General features: G+C 44.2%; 1 protein-coding gene across 1 annotated transcript; it reads left to right on the top strand.

Annotated features, from left to right (window-relative positions):
• Positions 1 to 1,856: 1,856 nt before the first annotated feature.
• On the top strand, positions 1,857 to 16,392 carry LOC136577959 (protein kinase C delta type-like). Its single transcript, XM_066577870.1, has 6 exons — positions 1,857 to 2,072; positions 3,014 to 3,267; positions 3,449 to 3,511; positions 3,671 to 4,225; positions 12,012 to 12,210; positions 16,330 to 16,392. The coding sequence occupies exons 1-6, from the start codon at positions 1,857 to 1,859 to the stop codon at positions 16,390 to 16,392; spliced, it is 1,350 nt and encodes a 449-aa protein (XP_066433967.1).
• Positions 16,393 to 19,234: the final 2,842 nt, after the last annotated feature.

A 19,234-nucleotide genomic window follows, 5' to 3' on the forward strand; every position in this document is an offset into this window, starting at 1 on the left:
GAGCATCTGACCAGACTGTTAGGGGGTGTTGGGACTAGTGGATATGTGAGGGCACACAAGGTGACCGGGCTCAGGACCCCCGACAGACCACCAGTAGAGAGGAGTGTCTGACCAGACTGTTAGGAGGTGTTGGGACCAGTGGATGTGTGAGGGCACACAAGGTGACCGGGCTCAGGATGCCCCTACAGACCACCAGTAGAGAGGAGCGTCTGACCTGACTGTTAGGAGGTGTTGTGACCAGTGGATGTGTGAGGGCACACAAGGTGACCGGGCTCAGGACCCCCGACAGACCACCAGTAGAGAGGAGTGTCTGACCAGACTGTTAGGAAGTGTTGGGACCAGTTGATGTGTGAGGACACACAAGGTGACCGGGCTCAGGACCCCCGACAGACCATCAGTAGAGAGGAGCATCTGACCAGACTGTTAGGGGGTGTTGGGACTAGTGGATATGTGAGGGCACACAAGGTGACCGGGCTCAGGACCCCCGACAAGACCACCAGTAAAGAGGAGTGTCTGATTGTCTGACAAGCACCAGCAGCTCCAACTGTTTCATTGTCCGCCAGCCAGAGACAGGGGCGCTATCGTTACACCCTGGTGTCTGTCAGAACCATTTCCTGGTGAACCAATTACAGGTAAAGGAGGGGGGCAAACAGCCCATAGGGAGCTGCAAATTGACTTAATATGTCTATTATACAGTATATCTGAAAAACAACAGCTGTCTTGGATTGTGGAGACACATCTGCACCCCTAGAGCTCATGTAGCATCTTGTATTCAATGGGAACAATGCCACTGTTCTGGGGCCCCAACCAGGAGCGTAACTATAGGGGTGCAGGGAGAGCATTCGCACCCGGCTTTAGAGCCTTAGGGGGTCCATAAGGTCTCTCCTCTCAATATGAGGAAACCAGTACTGTAAATGAAGTATTCTAGTTAGGAGTCCCTGTTACAGGTTTTGCATTGGAGTCCAGCAGCTACAAGTTACCCCTCTGGAGCACGGATACCAGCGGCCCGCTGCAGCTGCACAGTTTGCCAGATGCTTAAAGCGACCCTGAAAGACCCAACTATAAGCCTGGCTATATCTTATGCACAACCTCTCACCCCCGAATTCAGATTGGACACTATTACATTTATATCATAACATATTTATGGCCTCAGTCTCCTAAATAAAGTCTTAGTGCTTCTCAGGCCTCATAATGCCGTATATACATTACTGCGCCAATTTACAGCCCCCAATAACTGCTTCTTTATAAGACCCCCTAACATTTCTAAATGACCCCTATGTAACATTTCACACCCCAGAATAATCCATCATTGTGGATGAACCCCTCTGTAACCTCCATAGAAGCATCTCCCCCCTGGTACACCCAGACCTGCACTGGCGAAGGGCGCTGCCCATTGTAACCTATGGAAATACACATCATGTATCTGGATGATGAACACTTATTGAATGGAGCAGAGAATGACCCTCACAAGGCTTTATTATTGCTGCCATCAGTACAATTTATGGTTTATTCCTCCCCTGGGCTCATTTCAATTTCCACACAACTGCAAGTTTTCTAATAACTCCAGAAATTTCTGATGAACCATGGACACTGCTGCCAACCCAGACATGAAGTGCCATCCCTGCCCCATCTACTGATAATGTGGCACTAGAAAAACCAGGCATGAATTTCTCCATTTCTGTGGGCTATAGACCATCACTCATGGTGCCCACATCACAGTGTATATGGCAGAGCAAGGTACTGGCAGGCAATGCCAGCATCGGCTTCACTGACCTTTGACCTTCACTCGGCCAACTGCCATTTCCAATCAACTGTCGCCGGCAGCGCTTGGATCAAAGACTACAGGATTGTGAAATATGGCGTCCAATGGACACAGAGGAGACGGCGAGAAGCGAAAGAGGGAGGAGCAAAGCGTGAGCGGACTCACGGAGATAAAGAGGAAGAGGAGCGGAGAGGATGAGGATGAGGAGCCAAGACTGGGCAGCAGCCAGGACCTCGTGCCATCAGACCACAGCTTTGACATCAGTCGCTTCACCGGCCTTCAGATCTTGGGCAGAGGAAGCTTCAGCAAGGTAAGTGTTAGAACTGCTTATCTCCTGGTGACCCGAATCCTTCTGTCCATTTACTGGACAACTGAATGCAGACTGTTGGGGGGGAATTTGGAAAGTATTCCCATTATATCTAACTATTCGAATGGGACTTGTACGAAAGTGTTATGTTTTTGAGGGGATTGGGAAATGATTTTTCTAGTGTTTAGTATGAGCTGTTCCTGCTTTTTTAAAAGTTTTAAGCAGATGTGGAAAAAATGCTACAAAGTAAGAATGCTGCCAAAAATAAGAGTGTTAATTAACAAAATGTAAAGTGACTGAACAAAAGAGAAATCTAAATCAATATTTGGTGTGACCGCCCTTTGCCTTCACAACAGCCTTGCACACAGTTTTTGAAGGAACTCAGCAGTGAGGCTGTTCCACACATCTTGGATGACTAAGCACAGATCTGTGGATGTCGGTCGCTCAAATCCTTCTGTCTCTTCATGTAATCCCAGACAGACTGGATGATGTTGAGATCAGGACTCTGTGAGGCCAAATCATCACTTCCAGGACTCCCTGTAGTCCTTTACACTGAGGATAGTTCCTAATGACATCGGCTGGATGTTTGGGGTCGTCTGCAGAATACATTTAGAGGAAATAGGACTATTTTTGAGAAGAAAAGAAAACTCTTCCCAACCTACCTAAAACCTTTGCACAATACTGTATATGCAGTGATTTTTTGATAAAATACTATGAATGCTTGATCTGCTTATACCACCTTTTTAAAACAGAGGATAGATAGATAGATATGAGATAGACAGATAGATAGATAGATAGATAGATAGATAGATAGATAGATAGATAGATAGGAGATAGATAGATAGATGGATAGATACGCCTACTGATAAATCCCCCCTGTAATAAATGTATATGGTTTCCCCTCTGGCTGCTGTCGGTGATCATTTCCTCCTTGTTCTCTTCAGGTGGTCCTGGCATCTTTCCCCGGAAGAAACACCTTCGTGGCCATCAAGGTTATCAACTTAAAAAGGAGCAACGCGCATATCATACAGAGAGAGCGACGGATACTCCTGACGGCCCAAGACTGCCCCTTCATCTGCCATCTGTACGCCGCACAGCAGTCTGACGACCGGGCCTACTTCATCACGGAGTATCTGTCCGGAGGAAGCCTGGCAGCAACGATCAAGATGTGCGGCTGCCTGGACATCAACCATGTGAGGTGAGTAAATGACTGATCAGGAGACGGGGGGGAAATACTGAGGGTGACATGACAGGTATATAGAGGAATGGCGGGCGTGCAGGCTGCCATGAACAGCGCCTCTCCTGGTGGGGACAGACACGCTGATGACATGATGTTAGGGGACTGATTTCATGTCATTGATACTACACTCTTCTCTCAGATTCTACACAGCGGAGATTGCATGCGGCCTCCAGTTCCTGCACCGACGCAGCATCGTCCACCGGTAAGCACAACTTCCCCACACTGCTCTGTTTCCTGACAATGGTGGAGGTAATGTACCCAGCTTTCCTAGAGTCCTGCATTAGGCCTGGATTTGCTGCGGTACATCCCTAAGTCTCTTGGATCACTGAACTGATTTGCACTTCTCTTATTGTCGTTGCAGAGACATAAAGCCGGACAACATCATGCTGGACAGATCTGGACACATCCGCCTGATCGACCTGGGGCTGGCCCAAGACGGTGTCACCTCGTCTAATAAGATAAGTGGAGTGACCGGCACATTCCAATTTATGGCCCCAGAGGTGCTTCTTGGAAAGGAGTACGACGCAGCAGTCGACTGGTGGAGCCTGGGGATTGTCGTATCCTGGATGGCGGCAGGACAATCCCCATTCTACCACGGCCCCATCAGGAGAAAGGTCATCAAAGCCATCACCAGGAAGGAGCCAAAATTTCCATCTTGGCTTGATGCTGACTTAAAGCATCTCCTGGAGAGACTGCTGCGTAAGACCCCTGAGAAGAGGCTGGGTGTGTATAAGAACATCCGAGGTCACCCTTTCTTTACCACCATAGATTGGGCGGACCTGGAACTGAGGAGATCACGGCCGCCATTCAAGCCGTTCTGGAGAGTTCTGGAGAATAGAGACCTGCAGTGGCCGGAGGATGGACCACCCTTTCACCCCATGGACGGATTCTCGTTCACTTCCCCAAGCTGGACCTGGTAAGATCTTCCTCCTCTAGGGATAATGTTCCTCAGTCTGACCTCTGTGTATATCATTATTGTTCCTCTGGTCATATAATAACCCTGCTTCATGTCACCATGTCTGGTCCGCAGACTTCTCCCTCCTCAGCTTCATTATTATTGCCCTGTAATTACTATGTCTCTGCTTCTTCTTAGGATGACGAGAAGAATCCGATGGTGAAGAAAGCCACAACCATCTGGTAAGTAGCCTCTATATACACCTACAGACACATATCTGTGCACCTATACACACCTACCATACATATCTGTGCACCTATAGACACCTACAAATACATATCTGTACACTTATACACACCTACACATATATATATCTGTGCACCCATACACACCTACACATACATATCTGTGCACCTATACACACCTACACGTACATGTCTGTGCACCTATACACACCTACACATACATATCTGTGCACCTATACACACCTACACGTACATGTCTGTGCACCTATACACACCTACACATACATATCTGTGCACCTATACACACCTACACATACATATCTGTGCACCTATACATACCTACACATACATATCTGTGCACCTATACATACCTACACATACATATCTGTGCACCTATACACACCTACACACACGTCTCACATGTTTCACAGAAACAGACGTCAGGCCCAATCTGGCGTGCATTTCTGGTATGATTTATGTCAGTTTCTGGCATACATTAGAAGAAATGTGTTCGGATCCCTCACACAGGACGATCGTCACTTGATTTTTATGCCTGCAGAAACGGAATGATGAATGAATTATCATTCATCATTCAGTCGCTGCCGGCATTTGCACTGAGCGATTATGCTTTGCTTCCCACAATACAGCGAGAATCTGAACGATTATCATGCAGTGTAAAAGGGCCCTTAGTCCAGGGAAGCCACGCCCCTCCTGACCAGCCACGCCCTCTTTTTGTGGAAATGCCATGAGCCCCCATAGCCGATAAAGGGTTGCAAAGTGTTTGAGCAAGCAACTTTTCACGTCAAACTCTGGCATAAAATACTCTAATTTTCCCCCTTTCAGTCATCATCTGCTGAGTCAATCTGGTTGACAAGCAATATGGCCTCCATTATGGCTTCAGTAATTGCAAAACTCCTAATAACGACTCATAGTGAAGACACAGATGCAGAAATTCACTCCTTTCATATCAGCTACAAATCTGCTCCTGATACAAGTCGTCATGTTACAGACGGTCACTTGTTTGTATCCACAAGAGGAAAAACGAACAATTCCCTCTTATGTCTTGTAGGCTCGGCCCGCGCCAACTGCCTCCTGAACCCACGACTCTGCTGTAGAAGAGCTCGGCTTACCACCAACACCCTCTCTCCACCATCTGTATGCTGCGTATTACCATCAGCTACCCTGAACCTTGACCTCCTCCAGCTGGCATCAGATACCATCCTCTCCTGAAGACCCTCTACACCCCCGGAGCGGCCTGTGCTTGATCGGTAACTGGCGAGTTCAGGAAGAATAGCCCGAGTGACTATTATCCCTGAACTCCTGGTTACCAGTAAGACCTCAGCACAGGCCAGGTAAGTAGCACACACCACACACATGAAGGCTAGACACAAGTGTAGACACAAACACATACATAGACACAAGTATACACACAAACACATACATAGACACAAGCATACACACAGATAGGTAGAGATTTCGGCTTTGATCCTGGGACTTGTTCTGATCGCCATATTTTGGGTCAGGAAGGAATTTTTCCCCCTTGAGGACAATTGGCTCATACCTCAAGGAGGTTTTTGCCTTCCTCTGGATCAACTTACTGCCTTAAATAGGTTCATAAAAAAAGCAACAAAACCCCCAGCTGACATCACATATACCAGGGAGGGGAGCGGCTGGCGTTTGATCCTGAGATTTATTCTGGTCGCCATATTTGGGATCAGGAAGGAATTTTCCCCCCTTGTAACAGGATAATTGGCTCTTTCCTTAAGGGGGTTTTCGCCTTCCTCTGGATCAACACAGTTTATAAATAGGTTTAGTTTGATGCACTTTATATTTCACACAAACAATAAATAGTAATAAAGATTTATTTATTTAGGTTTATGAAAATAATACATTTTACACAGTCAGATAGGTCAGATGTCGGCTTTGATCCTGGGACTTGTTCTGATCGCCATATTTGGGGTCAGGAAGGATTTTTTCCCCCTTGAGGACAATTGGCTCGACCTCAAGGGGTTTTTTCGCCTTCCCCTGGATCAACTCAGCCTCAAAATTCCCCATCATAAAATCTTCCATCTCCTACAACTATAAATAAAATGTTCTTTGCCCCCTTATATCTTTGTGTCCGTGTCTTTATTTACATTGGATGTCTTTATAGTGTTCTTGTAATGCCACTGGGATCCGTGTACAAGCGACATACTGATGGGTGGGGGACCAGGTCCAAATTGTCCAGCCTGCAGGCATCATGTTATAGAGCAGCAGATTGTATAGAGCTTATGGGAAAAGATTCAGTATATTTTATCCTCTGCACCTTCTGCACTAAATAGTCCAGTGGGCGGTCCTATCAGTGACTGACAGCTACCTCTATGTACAGTCATACACACATAGCTGTCAGTTACGGATAGGACCGCCCACTTGACTGTTCAGTTCAGAATGACAACCTGTGGTCTCCAGCTGTTTCTAAGCTACAATCTCACGATCCGTGCGCCAAGCTGGGAGTTGTGGTTTCACAATAGCAGGGGATTCCCAAATTACCTATAAGCAGGAGGCGGAAAAAAGCAGCAAAATAAAAATTCCTTTCAAAACCTTAATTAAAACCCATTTTTCTAAGGTCTTCGTCCGGGCTCACACGGAAGTATCTGCACAAGTCGTGTGAGCAGCAACATCGCCACCTATTGGTACAGCATATTACACACACCAGACCTGTGTGCAGAATCTGCTGTACTGACACGCTCGTGTGCGCCGGGCTTAGGGGGCTTCCTAGTGTGGTGGAAAAATCCAGTAGATAAATCTGCACAATCTGCCTGTCGGTTACTGAGGGCCCTTTTACACGGAGCAATAAGAGTTCAGCGGAAGCGCCGCCAACGACACAACAAACTATAATTCACTTGCCTATTGTCCATCATTCAGTTTAGGCCAGCATAAAAAACAAACAACGATCGGCCGGCGTAAACAGGCAGTCATTCATCTGTGAACGGAGGCGGGCGGCCAGAAGATCTCCGGTGGTTCCGTCTCCTTACTGAGCGATATTGTCCCTGTGTGGAAGCACAGCAGCGCTAATCATTGGGACGACTGCTGGCGGTGTAGAAGGACCCTCACATGCAGGACTTGATGTGGATTTACCGTAGAGCTGCTGCACATTATACAAAAGGTAAGCGACGCAGCAGTTTGTATAAAATCCGCCTGTAAGACGTGGCTTTTGTGGCGGATTTGTCTGCTACAAATGTTTCTGCCACAAGTGAAAGGGCCCTTAGGATTTTTTGTGGCCCTAAGGTCCTAGGCTGAACCTATAAGAAATCCCTTTAGAGGAAATCCTCATTGGAATCCCCAGTAACTTCAAACAACAACTGAGTTTCCAACTTTAGTCTCAGTTAGAAGCGATCTCTTACTCGTAAAACATCTTGTACTGGCAGTCTCAGAAAGTTTATGTGAGAGTATAATAAATGGTCACTGAAAAACACCCTTGTCAATGGGCTGTATATGATATTACAGCTCAATCCTGGTCATTTGATTGCAGAGAAAATGCACTTTTAAAAACTTTTGACATGTCAGTGTGACATGTCAAAAGTTTTGCTGAGTGGAGTCATGGCACTGAGACCCCCGCTGATCACTGAAACCAGGGCTGCAGCACACACCCGAGCGCTGTGTCCCTTCGGCTGTCATCGATGCCTGTTGGCTCCACTTCATAGCTGAAGACGCATGCATAGATATATATTGAAGTTTATGCGTCCTTCTTCAGTTGCGGAGAGAATCTGACAGGCAACAATGATAGCTGTAGGGGTACAGCGCTCAGGTGGATACTGCAGCCCCTTCATTTCAGTGATCAGTGGGGGGTCTCAGTGCTAGAGGATTAGGATATCAGGAAGAAGGGGATTTTGTTTAAGTGGCCGAACTAAATAAATTACAAAACCAAATTCTGTCCTCTGCAAAACTATATATATCAGCGGCATAAATGGAAGGGGCCCTGGACAAACCCTTCTGCCTTGACCAGAGTATTTAGATACAGGTGTGGGATAGCAAAGACCCCATTTTGAAAACTAGAGCCCTTAACGAATTAATCTAGGGATGTACTGCGTATTTTGACCCCACAGTTTTTGAATGTACACAGAATAGCCGGCAGTGGGTGGTAGACAGGCATTCAGGCTGTAGAAAGAGGAGATGACACCTGTGGATGTGGCAGGAAGCAACATAACAGTGTCAGTTCCTGTCATGCTCAGGGGGAAGTTGACTGAGAGCCAGAGTGAGTGGCAATGTTAAGACACCGTATCAGGAACTAGGAGCCTGAGATACGGTACAGACCAGTATCAACGTCTGAGCAGGGACTTAAGGAACGTACCTTAGTACGGGTGGCAGGAAGGCCTGTTTTGTCACGGTGATGCCAGTACTCCAACTGGACCCTTGGGGGTGAAATGACGATGAAATAAATGAGTCAAGTCCAGTAGTATATTTGGTATTTTGCAGTATAATTGAATTCACAATTTTCCTCCAAGGTACTTTGAACAGATTCACGCAGATGCAGTAGTAGGCAGGCAATTAAACACGATGAGAAATACAGTAACCTTTAACTTGATTAGGACCTGAATTCAATGCTCTCTCCTCTCCTTTACTGAACTGACTTGACGACAATTTCTCAACTAGTTGTTCTTAGCTGAAGGATTGATTTGAGTTTAGTGAAGTGTAGATGAAGCAGCGGGCAAAGTGGCTGTAAGGCTAATCCTGGCTTTGGGTTCACCGGGTAGCTATGACTCACTGTTAGTAGAAGGACGACGTCAGAAAGGTTCTCCTTCCCTCTGCCGTGGGATGCCAAGGGAATAGGTATACACCATGCTCAACCTTGGGAGTAATCGTGCTGCACTCCTGACTCTCTTCTGTACACGTACCTCCTCCTCTCCGACATGACTGACTGCAACCTCTCCTCTCTCACACCTGGCTGAGTCTGCCAAACTGCTCACTATCCCTCCCTTTTATCTCCTCTGTTTCTTCCCACCTTTGCATAGGGACTTGTTTTGCTGTTTTCCCACCCTTGGACTATGTACCAGTGAAATTGAATCTGACTATCAGGCAATGGGACTGCAGCTGACATCAGGCTAGGCTCTAGGCTTAGAAGAAAAGGAGAAACAGGGTTTCTTAGACATACAGCACCTTCCATGTCAAAGGACAGCGCATAGTCAGGTGAGACAGGACAAGTATTACTGTGAACGTTCTGTAGGACCTGCTGGGCCACTACACAGTCGGAGCCCATCCCAAGTCTGACAGAGGAGGACACCTTTAGACTCCCGGGGTGAGTGGGGGTGACGGAAATCCTGTGGGTTGTGAACCCTGAGGTCTGTATGCACTAAGTAATAGAATAAATACTGGCAGGTGCCAGGACTTAAATAAAACTACAAGTGTGCCAACCATCCTGACTGAAAGATGGCGATCCGATAAGCGAGTGAACCCAAACTTGCCAAACTAGGTTTGAGAAAATTTTCGGAGCATGATCTGATATATATATAATGGATAGTTTATATGGAGTGCTGGTTGCATTGAACCATCGTAGGATAGGTCAGCAATAGTTGAACGCCCAGGAATCACCACCTGTGAGGGTATATGTATATATATGTATATATTGCCATATGTTTTTATGCTTTCATACCTGTATGCAAGATCTATGCAATGCTAAAATTCAAAAAACTTAATATGTAGCCTTAAAAATCATATCAGATATGCCCAGGCTTTGCAAGGCCAAGAGAGATGTATCCAGAAATGATACAGAACCGGATACGAAGGCCACGTGCTTGGCTGTTTTCCCAGAATTAGCTTATCTAGATAACGACTGCTTATGTGACTAACACTGCCTCAGGTGGAACTGCGGACATCACATATATGGTTATGCGGTGGATTTGGGCCAATAAGAACAGTTACAGATTTCTAGTGTCAAGACAAGGAGTATAAAGCCCCATGTAATCTATATACCAGACCTCCGTGTGTGGTGTTTTTTCTTTACCGCTGGCAATGGGGCATTGCGGTGGGCCTGATTGGTGCTGTACACAGAATTTCCCTGACACACCCAGGAACCTGGCCATTCAGCTGAGTGGGCGCATACTGTTAGTACTGCTACACACAGGGGCTGGAGTGTAAGCTACAGCTCCAACTCCTGTGTAGTGGCAGGAGCTTGTAATTGCAGGCTGGGTTCTCACTGAAATTAATGGCAGCTGCATCTGCAGTTACAACTGCCAGGCCATTACGTGCAGCCATGCTGACAACATGCGCCTGCTTAGCTGATCAACTGGGTTCCTAAGTAGCGTACTCTAGCCAATCTACTGTTGATGGCCTGTCCTGAGAATATGTCATCAATAGTAACTGTGCCTTCAAAATCCCTTTAAGAGTGGGCACATCAATATCCCAACATATACAAGGCTAACTTTAAGGCTGGTTTAGACACAAAGCCATCTTTTGAGCAATAATCGTTGTGTCTAACTGCACTGGCATTGTGCAGTTTTCGTTAACGAGTCGCTGATCGTTCTCTTTCAGCATGCTGAAAAAGAACGTTCAGCCTTATCAGGAGTTTACAGCGGAATACAGCTGATACTACTGTTTCAGCTGTATCCCGCTCTATGAACACAGGCGGGGTATGAAGAACACAGCGGTCCAGCTGTGTTCTGCACACCCCGCACGGAGCGCTCAGCTGAATAACAGCCGTGCACTCCAAGAATTGAACAGCTGGATGCAGAAGACAAGCAGTCCCGCTTGTCTTCTACATACCCCGCTCGGAGCGCAAGGTGATTGCTCAAAACAGTCAATCAAAGTGCCGTTTGAGCGATCACCTTGCACTTACAGGCACACAACGATTATCGCTCAAAAGTCGCTCAAAAGACATCTTCTGAGCAATAATCGTTGTGTCTAAACCAGACATTAGATATTGATGTAGATGGTGATTTGGATCCAGATAAGGTCTCAGTGACAACACTGTACCAGAAAACGGGGGAATCTCTAAGTGGTGCAGCCTGAGCATTCACCCATATGAGAGCTTTGTCTATGAAGAAGTAAACCGAATGACCTTGGTGAACATATATACCCATTCCTGTGACAATGGGCCTGTTGGATACGGTAGTGACAGTGAGGGGCAGAAAGAAGACCTCCTCAGTTTTTGGGCCCTCTAACAGCCACCATTGTTGTGCTCACTATAGCTTTTCTTTCTGGCCCACTACTAGCCTTCAGCTTTGAATATTGATCAAGTGTTCTCACCATCCTGTATGTACCTTTCCTGCCCCTGTAAGTCTTACCTGATGTAAAATACTTAAAGGGGTTGTCCACTTTTTACACTTTTTATTTCTTTAGTAACAGATTAGGAAATCATACAATTTTCTAACAGACATGTATTTAAAATTCTGCTCACATCCCTTCCTTATACCAGTGCAGAGTTCCTCACCTGCACAGCAGAATGGTATAATCCATGGACTGGTCTGTCCATAATGTATATCAGTCATGTGACCCACCAAACATGTCATGTGACCCCTGGTCTGGTATCTAATAGGTGAATAGTAGATTACTGAGGAGCAGACACTATACCGCATTACTTTCTGCAGTGCCATCATGTCTGTGGAGAAGCAGCTCTCATCTTCTTCTCCCTGTCTCCTCTGTGTGCTGGTTTGTTTTCCAATTGACCTTATTAAACAACAATATGACAACATCACAACGGCTGTTCAAGAAGCCACAAACAACTTACTCCAGCTGATATTAGATGGAAGCGGGATCTTCACAAGTGCAGAACTAGAGACCTCCAAGGTAAGTAGTATAAAAGGTTATTTTATTCAGATAGGTAGTGTTGTGGGCCGGTGAGAGAGCGTACTTTCCAGCCAACAGAACAGCGTTTTTTAATGTGCAAAAAATAATATTTTTCCTTTGTTAATAGAATATCACCATTTTTACATTCTTCCCTATGTTCGCGTTTCTTCGTTTTAGTAAAATAAACAGCAAGTATTTGCATCTTTGGCTACACTATGTTCTATGGGGCTGCATTTTGAAATTCTGCCAGTAGATGTCACTCTTCTGCAGGATTCATAATCTGTAAATGAACAGTTTTTAGCGCTGATTGTTCCCGGTTCGGTTACTAATGGAATCTAGTGGATTTACGTGCCCCTATTTTGCACCTGCTGATATTATTCGGCCATGATGAGATTAATTATTTTCATATTTTTATTCTAAAATCTACTATTTTCCATATAATGTATATCAAATAAGAAATAATAAAACAAAATGAAATAGTTGAAAATTGTCCATAGTAATGGATAATGAAAAAAAATATTATCCATAGGTATCAGCTATTATCATAAAATTAGATATGAAACTGTTAATAGTGTCTGAAGTTATTATTAATAATTAGCAGCAGAAGTGCGATAGGTTCCTACAAAAATTGGTAAGGGTCTCCAACTCAGGACACTTTCATTCACTTTCATTCATTATAGGCACAAATTGAAGCGACGGGGTCCCAAATCTGTATTAGGGGCTTCTCTAATCTACCATGTGCCCCTTGTAATAATATTGGCCTTTTCTTTTGTGGCATAATGATATTTAAGCCCTTGTAAGTGCAGGGTCTAGGACAGGGGCATCAAACTCATTTTCACAGAGGGCCACATCAGTCTTATGTGTGCCTTCAAAGGGCCGATTGTAATTGTAAGACAGTATAGTAATAGTCACCCCCATAGTGACCCCAGTAATAACAATGACTCCCATAGTGGTCCAAGTAGTGATAGTGACCCCCATAATGACCCCAGTAGTAAGAGTTGCTCCAATAATGAGTGGTTTTCATAGCGGCCCGAGTGGTAATACTGCCCCCCATAGTGACCTCAGTAATAATAGTGTCCCCCATTGTAGCCCCAGTAGTAAGTGACCACAGTAATCAGAGTGGCTCCAATAATAAGAGTGGCCTCCATAGTGGCCCCAGTAGTAATAGGGTCCCCCATAGTCACCCCAGTAGTAACAGTGACTCCTGTAATAAGAGTGGCCCCAGTAATGAGTGACCCCGATAGTGGCTCCAGTAATAACAGTGACCCCCATAGTGGCCCCAGTAGTAATAGGGTCCCCCATAGTCGCCCCAGTAGTAATAGTGTCCCCATAGTAGCCCCAGTAGTAAGTGACCCTCATATTGACCCCAGTAATAACAGTGACCCCAGTAATAAAAGTGGCCCCAATAATGAGTGACCCCCATAGTGTCTCTAGTAATAATAGTGACCCTCATAGTGTCCCCAGTAGTGATAAGGACCCCCATAGTGGCCCCAGTAGTGATAGTAACCACATAGTGGCCACAGTAGTAACAGTGACCCCCATTGTGACCCAAGTTGTAAGTGGCTCCAGTAATAAGAGTATGCCCCATAGTGGCCCCAGTAATAAAAATGACCCCCTTAGTTGACCCAGTAGTGATAGTGACCCCCATAGTGGCCCTAGTACTAACAGTGACCTCCATAGTGAGCCCAGTAATAGTAGTGATCCCAATAGTGAGCGACTCTAGTAATCAGAGTGGCTCCAATAATAGGAATGACCCCCATAGTGGCCCCAGTAGTGATAGGGTCCCCTATTGTGGTCTTAGAGTGAAAGTGACCCATCATAGTTACCCCAGTAGTAATAGCGACCCTCTTAGTGGCCCCACTGATAATAATGACCCCCATTGTAACCCCCAGTAGTAACAGTGACCCTCATAGTGGCCACAGTAGTACCAGTAGTAATTGTGGCCCCAGTAGTAACAGTGACCCCCATAGTGGCCCCAGTAGTAATAATGACCACCATAATGGCCCCAGTAGTAATAGTGACCCCCACATCAGCCTCAGTAGTAATTGGCCCCTGGCCAGCCAGCATTCCTACAGGCATTCCACTTACCCAGCCACTGCCGAGCCTGTAACCTTTGGCCTCTCCCCTCGGCAACGAAGCAGCATACAGAACGGCACACACAGACACGGCAGGGAAGAGGTCAGCGATCACAGACACTGCACCGCCGCCGAACCAAGGCTGCAGGCTGTGTGAGTGAAGGGCCTGTTAGGTTGTTGCATGGCTGGTGGGCCACAAAAAATGAAGCACGGGCCGGATTTGGCTCGTGGGCCTTATGTTTGACACATGTGGTCTAGGATATTACTTTTGCACCCCCGATATCTATGCAACTGATCAGAATATTTGACAGAAATCATTCAATAAAAAGCTGAACGTTGGTTTGTTGCTATTCTACAGCTTTCATTAGACTCACTGTGTGTCAATGGAGTCCTTCAGTTTATAGAGCATTGTTCCAGATAGGACTACACTGTATGCATTTGCTGGGGAAGTTTTTTTTCCCATATATACAAAAAAAAATCACAGCATATAGGAAAGGTTGGATTTCCTAAAAAAAGCCTGAATACAAATGTTGTAAGTGTGATATTAGAGCTATACATCTGTGTTTCTCAAAACAAAGGTTGATGAGCGTACCCATAGCGGTACCATAATTTGGTGAAGAGAATACCCAATCAAAAAAATCCTACTGACTTTTTTACCTGCAAGAAAATATCCTCATTAGAGATGAGCAAACGTGCTCGTTTAGGACAATTACTGGATCGAGCATCGCTTTTTTCGAGTAATTGCCTACTCGGGCAAAAAGACTCGGGGGGCGGTGGGCAGGGGGATGGAGCGGGGGAGTAGCAGGGGGGAACACTCCCCCACCGCAACCCCCCGCTCACCCCCGGCGCCCCCTGAATCTTTTCGCCTGACTAGGCAGTTACTCGAAAAAAACAATGCTCGAGGGAGTAATTGCTCTAAACGAGTACGTTCGCTCATCTCTAGTCCTCACCTATGAGTTCTAAATCACTTTTAAAGTATTGATCATGACTCAGATGGCAGGAATAAGAGGCAGATGTAATAGAAGGTGAAAGAGTGGATTGAAGACTTTAATAGTACAAACATCTTTAAACTCTGTACTGGAGAGAGTCTCTAAAGGTGATCATGCAATGTCCCACAGCGACTAAGACACAAGGCCCACGCTGGGAGCTGGCAGAGTAGAGATGGCACTTGTCAAGGTGGCTCTACCAGACTCCACCCCGGAGGGACGCATGTAACCTCAGCTAGGATACTGCTAGGCCTCTTCCAGGCAACGCTGCGACAGCGGGTACCTGTATAGTAATGTGTAGTGGACCGTAGAAGTTGTCACTCATGATGCCACCGTTCCTTCACACCGTTGATTCTCCGGCGGTAGAAATAATAGAGTCCACACACTGTTATGCTTAAATACCTCAATCACTGGGAATGGGCAGTGACTAGAACTTTACTTCTTATACTGCAAAACTTCACACGCCAGTGCAGAAATGACAGTTAGGCAAGGTCAGGGAGGAGAACACAGGATGACATCGAACCTTCAGGCTAAGTTATCTGTAAGGTTCTGCTCCTGGAAAGGGACACTCCTGAGGAGGATGACGGAGGGGAACACTCCACTGACACTCACTTGTACTCTGGCCATAAATGTAGAATGATGAGCAGCGTACCGAGTCCTTTCATAAAAGCAGCTTGCATCCGTGAGGACGCTTCTTTATTCAACTGCAGACAGTACATGCAACAATGTTTCAACCCCAGCCGGGGTCTTCGTCACCTTGACAAAGACCCCGGCTAGGGTTGAAACGTTGCTGCATGTACTGTCTGCAGGTGAATAAAGAAGCGCCCTCATGGATGCCAGCTGCTTTTATGAAAAGACTCGGTATGCTGCTCAACATTCTACATTTATGACCAATATACTGGACTTTGGAGTCAGGTCTAAACTATGAGCTTTGCATGATTATCTTCACCTCCCACTGATAGTGGCTGTTGCAAGAAATTTACTTTGAAGGACTCACTTGTACTCTGTTGCGTAAACACTGCACGGCAGACTCCTTTCTTCTCTTTCACTCCTTACAGACGGTTCCTGGAATTGGGGACCTCAGGAAACCTCTCTTCTGCTTCCATCCCTTCACCACATGAGGGTTGAAGGTACCCCCAATATGGCCGGCATTCTCACTCCTTTCACAACCGCTGAAGAAGACAGAAGACCACCCCTAACTCTTAATTGCACATATTTATGGCATTCAATCATCACGTGACTAGACCAACTTTTTCTAGACATGTCCCAGCCACTTGCAGACATTAACCTTTTACATGCTGCAGCTGTGCAATGCACATAACTAAAGACAAGACAATTTGCCCAGTGCACCCACACTGAAGACATGACATGTATGACAATTATGGAGGGGCCAGATATATAGACTTCGGGACACTACAATCATACGCATTAGAATGTGCTGGTTGAACACAGTTGGATTGGCCCCTTATGTGTATGGGGTCTCCTAACTGTCTCTTGATGGCAGATGATGAGTGTGCATGTATATAAACAAGTTGGGAAGGATGGTTGTCAGCCGTGAGGCCACCTTTAACCTGGACCTTCACTTTTTTCCTATCTTAATCAGGACCCTTTTATTCTCATTTGCTGTAACAATGTTTGACACAGATCACTGGTTTGTTCCATGATCAGAATAACACATCAGCATTCATTAAACTCACTGTGTCAGAAATTCTGGTAGGCAGATCACAACATTCAGTGTGCAAACCAATGCGAGATTCAAGGTGAACATTCCTTTTTATTTTAAACAGAAAGTAAATAGTATCACTTTGGAAATGTATCGGCCTCTAACTAAAATGTCCAAGATATTGTAAATGTAAGTGTTGCTCAATATAGAAGGTTGATGAAAGTACCCATTGCGGTACCACAATTCTGATAACTAGAAAATATCTATATATCTATCTATCTATCTCATATCTATCATCTATCTATTTATCTATCTCATATCTATCTATCTATCTATCTATCTATCTATCTATCTATCTCCTATCTATCTATCTATCTATCTATCTATCTATCTATCTATCTCATATCTATCTATCTATCTTCTATCTATCTATCTATCTATCTATCTATCTATCATTTATCTATCTATCTCATATCTATCTATCTATCTCATATCTATTTATCTATCTATCTCATATCTATCTATCTATCTCTCATATCTATCTATCTATCTATCTATCTATCTCATATCTATCTATCTATCTATCTATCTATCTCATATCTATCTATCTGTCTATCTCCTATCTATCTATTTATCTATCTCATATCTATCTATCTATCTATCTATCTATCTATCTCTCATATCTATCTATCTATCTATCTTCTATCTCATATCTATCTATCTATCTATCTATCTCATATATCTATCTATCTATCTATCTCATATCTATCTATCTCATATCTATCTATCTCATATCTATCTATCTCATATCTATCTATCTATCTCATATCTATTTATCTATCTATCTCATATCTATTTATCTATCTATCTATCTATCTATCTATCTATCTATCTATCTATCTCATATCTATCTATCTATCTCATATCTATCTATCTATCTCATATCTATCTATCTGTCTATCTCCTATCTATCTATTTATCTATCTCATATCTATCTATCTATCTATCTATCTCATATCTATCTCATATCTATCTATCTATCTAATATCTATCTATCTATCTCTCATATCTATCTATCTATCTATCTATCTATCTATCTATCTATCTATCTAATATCTATCTCATATCTATCTATCTAATATCTAACTCATATCTATCTATCTATTTATCTATCTAATATCTATCTCATATCTATCTATCTATCTAATATCTATCTCATATCTATCTATTTATCTATCTAATATCTATCTATCTATCTATCTCATATCTATCTATCTATCTATCTATCTATCTCATATCTATCTGTCTATCTCCTATCTATCTATCTATCTATCTATCTAGCTATCTATCTCATATCTATCTGTCTATCTCCTATCTATCTATCTATCTATCTATCCATCTATCTATCTATCCATCTATCTATCTATCTCATATTTATCTATCTATCTCTCTCATATCTATCTATCTATCTATCTATCTATCTATCTATCTATCTATCTATCTCATATCTATCTCTCTCATATCTATCTATCTATCTATCTATCTATCTATCTATCTATCTATCTATCTATCTATCTATCTATCTATCTATCTATCCTTCATATTTATCTATCTAGATTTTAGGAATATTGGTGAGTTTGTCTCAATCATCTTGTGCCATAATTTGGGGGTAAAAACGGTCGTAATTGGCAGTTTAAGGCTAAACACCAGGCCCCACAATTGTAATCTTCTAAGGGCTCACACCCACTTGCGTTTTTTTAATGCTGCGATATCGCTGCGTTTTTTTAACGTAAATGTAAATGGGACTTTCTAATGTTAAAAACGCATCGCACAAAAATCGCAAAGCGCAAACTTGTGATATATTTTTAACATTAAAAAGTTCCATCGACATTTGTGTTAAAAGAACGCATGTGGGTGGGAGCCCTAACTGATGTTTCATCATTGGCACATGGATAGCCCAAAAGATGTGCCGCATATATTAAGAGGCTTGTGCGTCTTAATACATTTGGCTCACATCACAGCAGCGCCTCCTTTACTTAGACTGGTTTCTAAATTGCCAGTAAATATAGCCTACCCTATTGAACGGGGCACATTTTTGAAAAAGGAGAACAATGAAGCAGATTTACTGATATTGTCTAATATTTAGCCGGCATAGACTAAGGCCACTCTCACACACTCAGCTTTTTACCACGAATAGCGCGGCGTCCCGAGCACCACGCTAACTGCGGTACAACACTGCCATTGATTTTAATGGGGCTTCTCAGACCTGAATACGAATGCGGCGCTTGTAACCCCACGAT

Source organism: Eleutherodactylus coqui, chromosome 8 (assembly GCF_035609145.1).
Source record: "Eleutherodactylus coqui strain aEleCoq1 chromosome 8, aEleCoq1.hap1, whole genome shotgun sequence".
NCBI classification, from domain to species: domain Eukaryota; kingdom Metazoa; phylum Chordata; class Amphibia; order Anura; family Eleutherodactylidae; genus Eleutherodactylus; species Eleutherodactylus coqui.

Bases quoted from the DNA above. Each gene is read 5' to 3' on its own strand.
- LOC136577959 (XM_066577870.1), top strand. From the start codon at position 1,857: ATGGCGTCCAATGGACACAGAGGAGACGGCGAGAAGCGAAAGAGGGAG. The intron at 2,073-3,013 runs GTAAGTGTTAGA...TGTTCTCTTCAG, and splicing joins GCAGAGGAAGCTTCAGCAAG to GTGGTCCTGGCATCTTTCCC. The intron at 3,512-3,670 runs GTAAGCACAACT...TTGTCGTTGCAG, and splicing joins CGACGCAGCATCGTCCACCG to AGACATAAAGCCGGACAACA.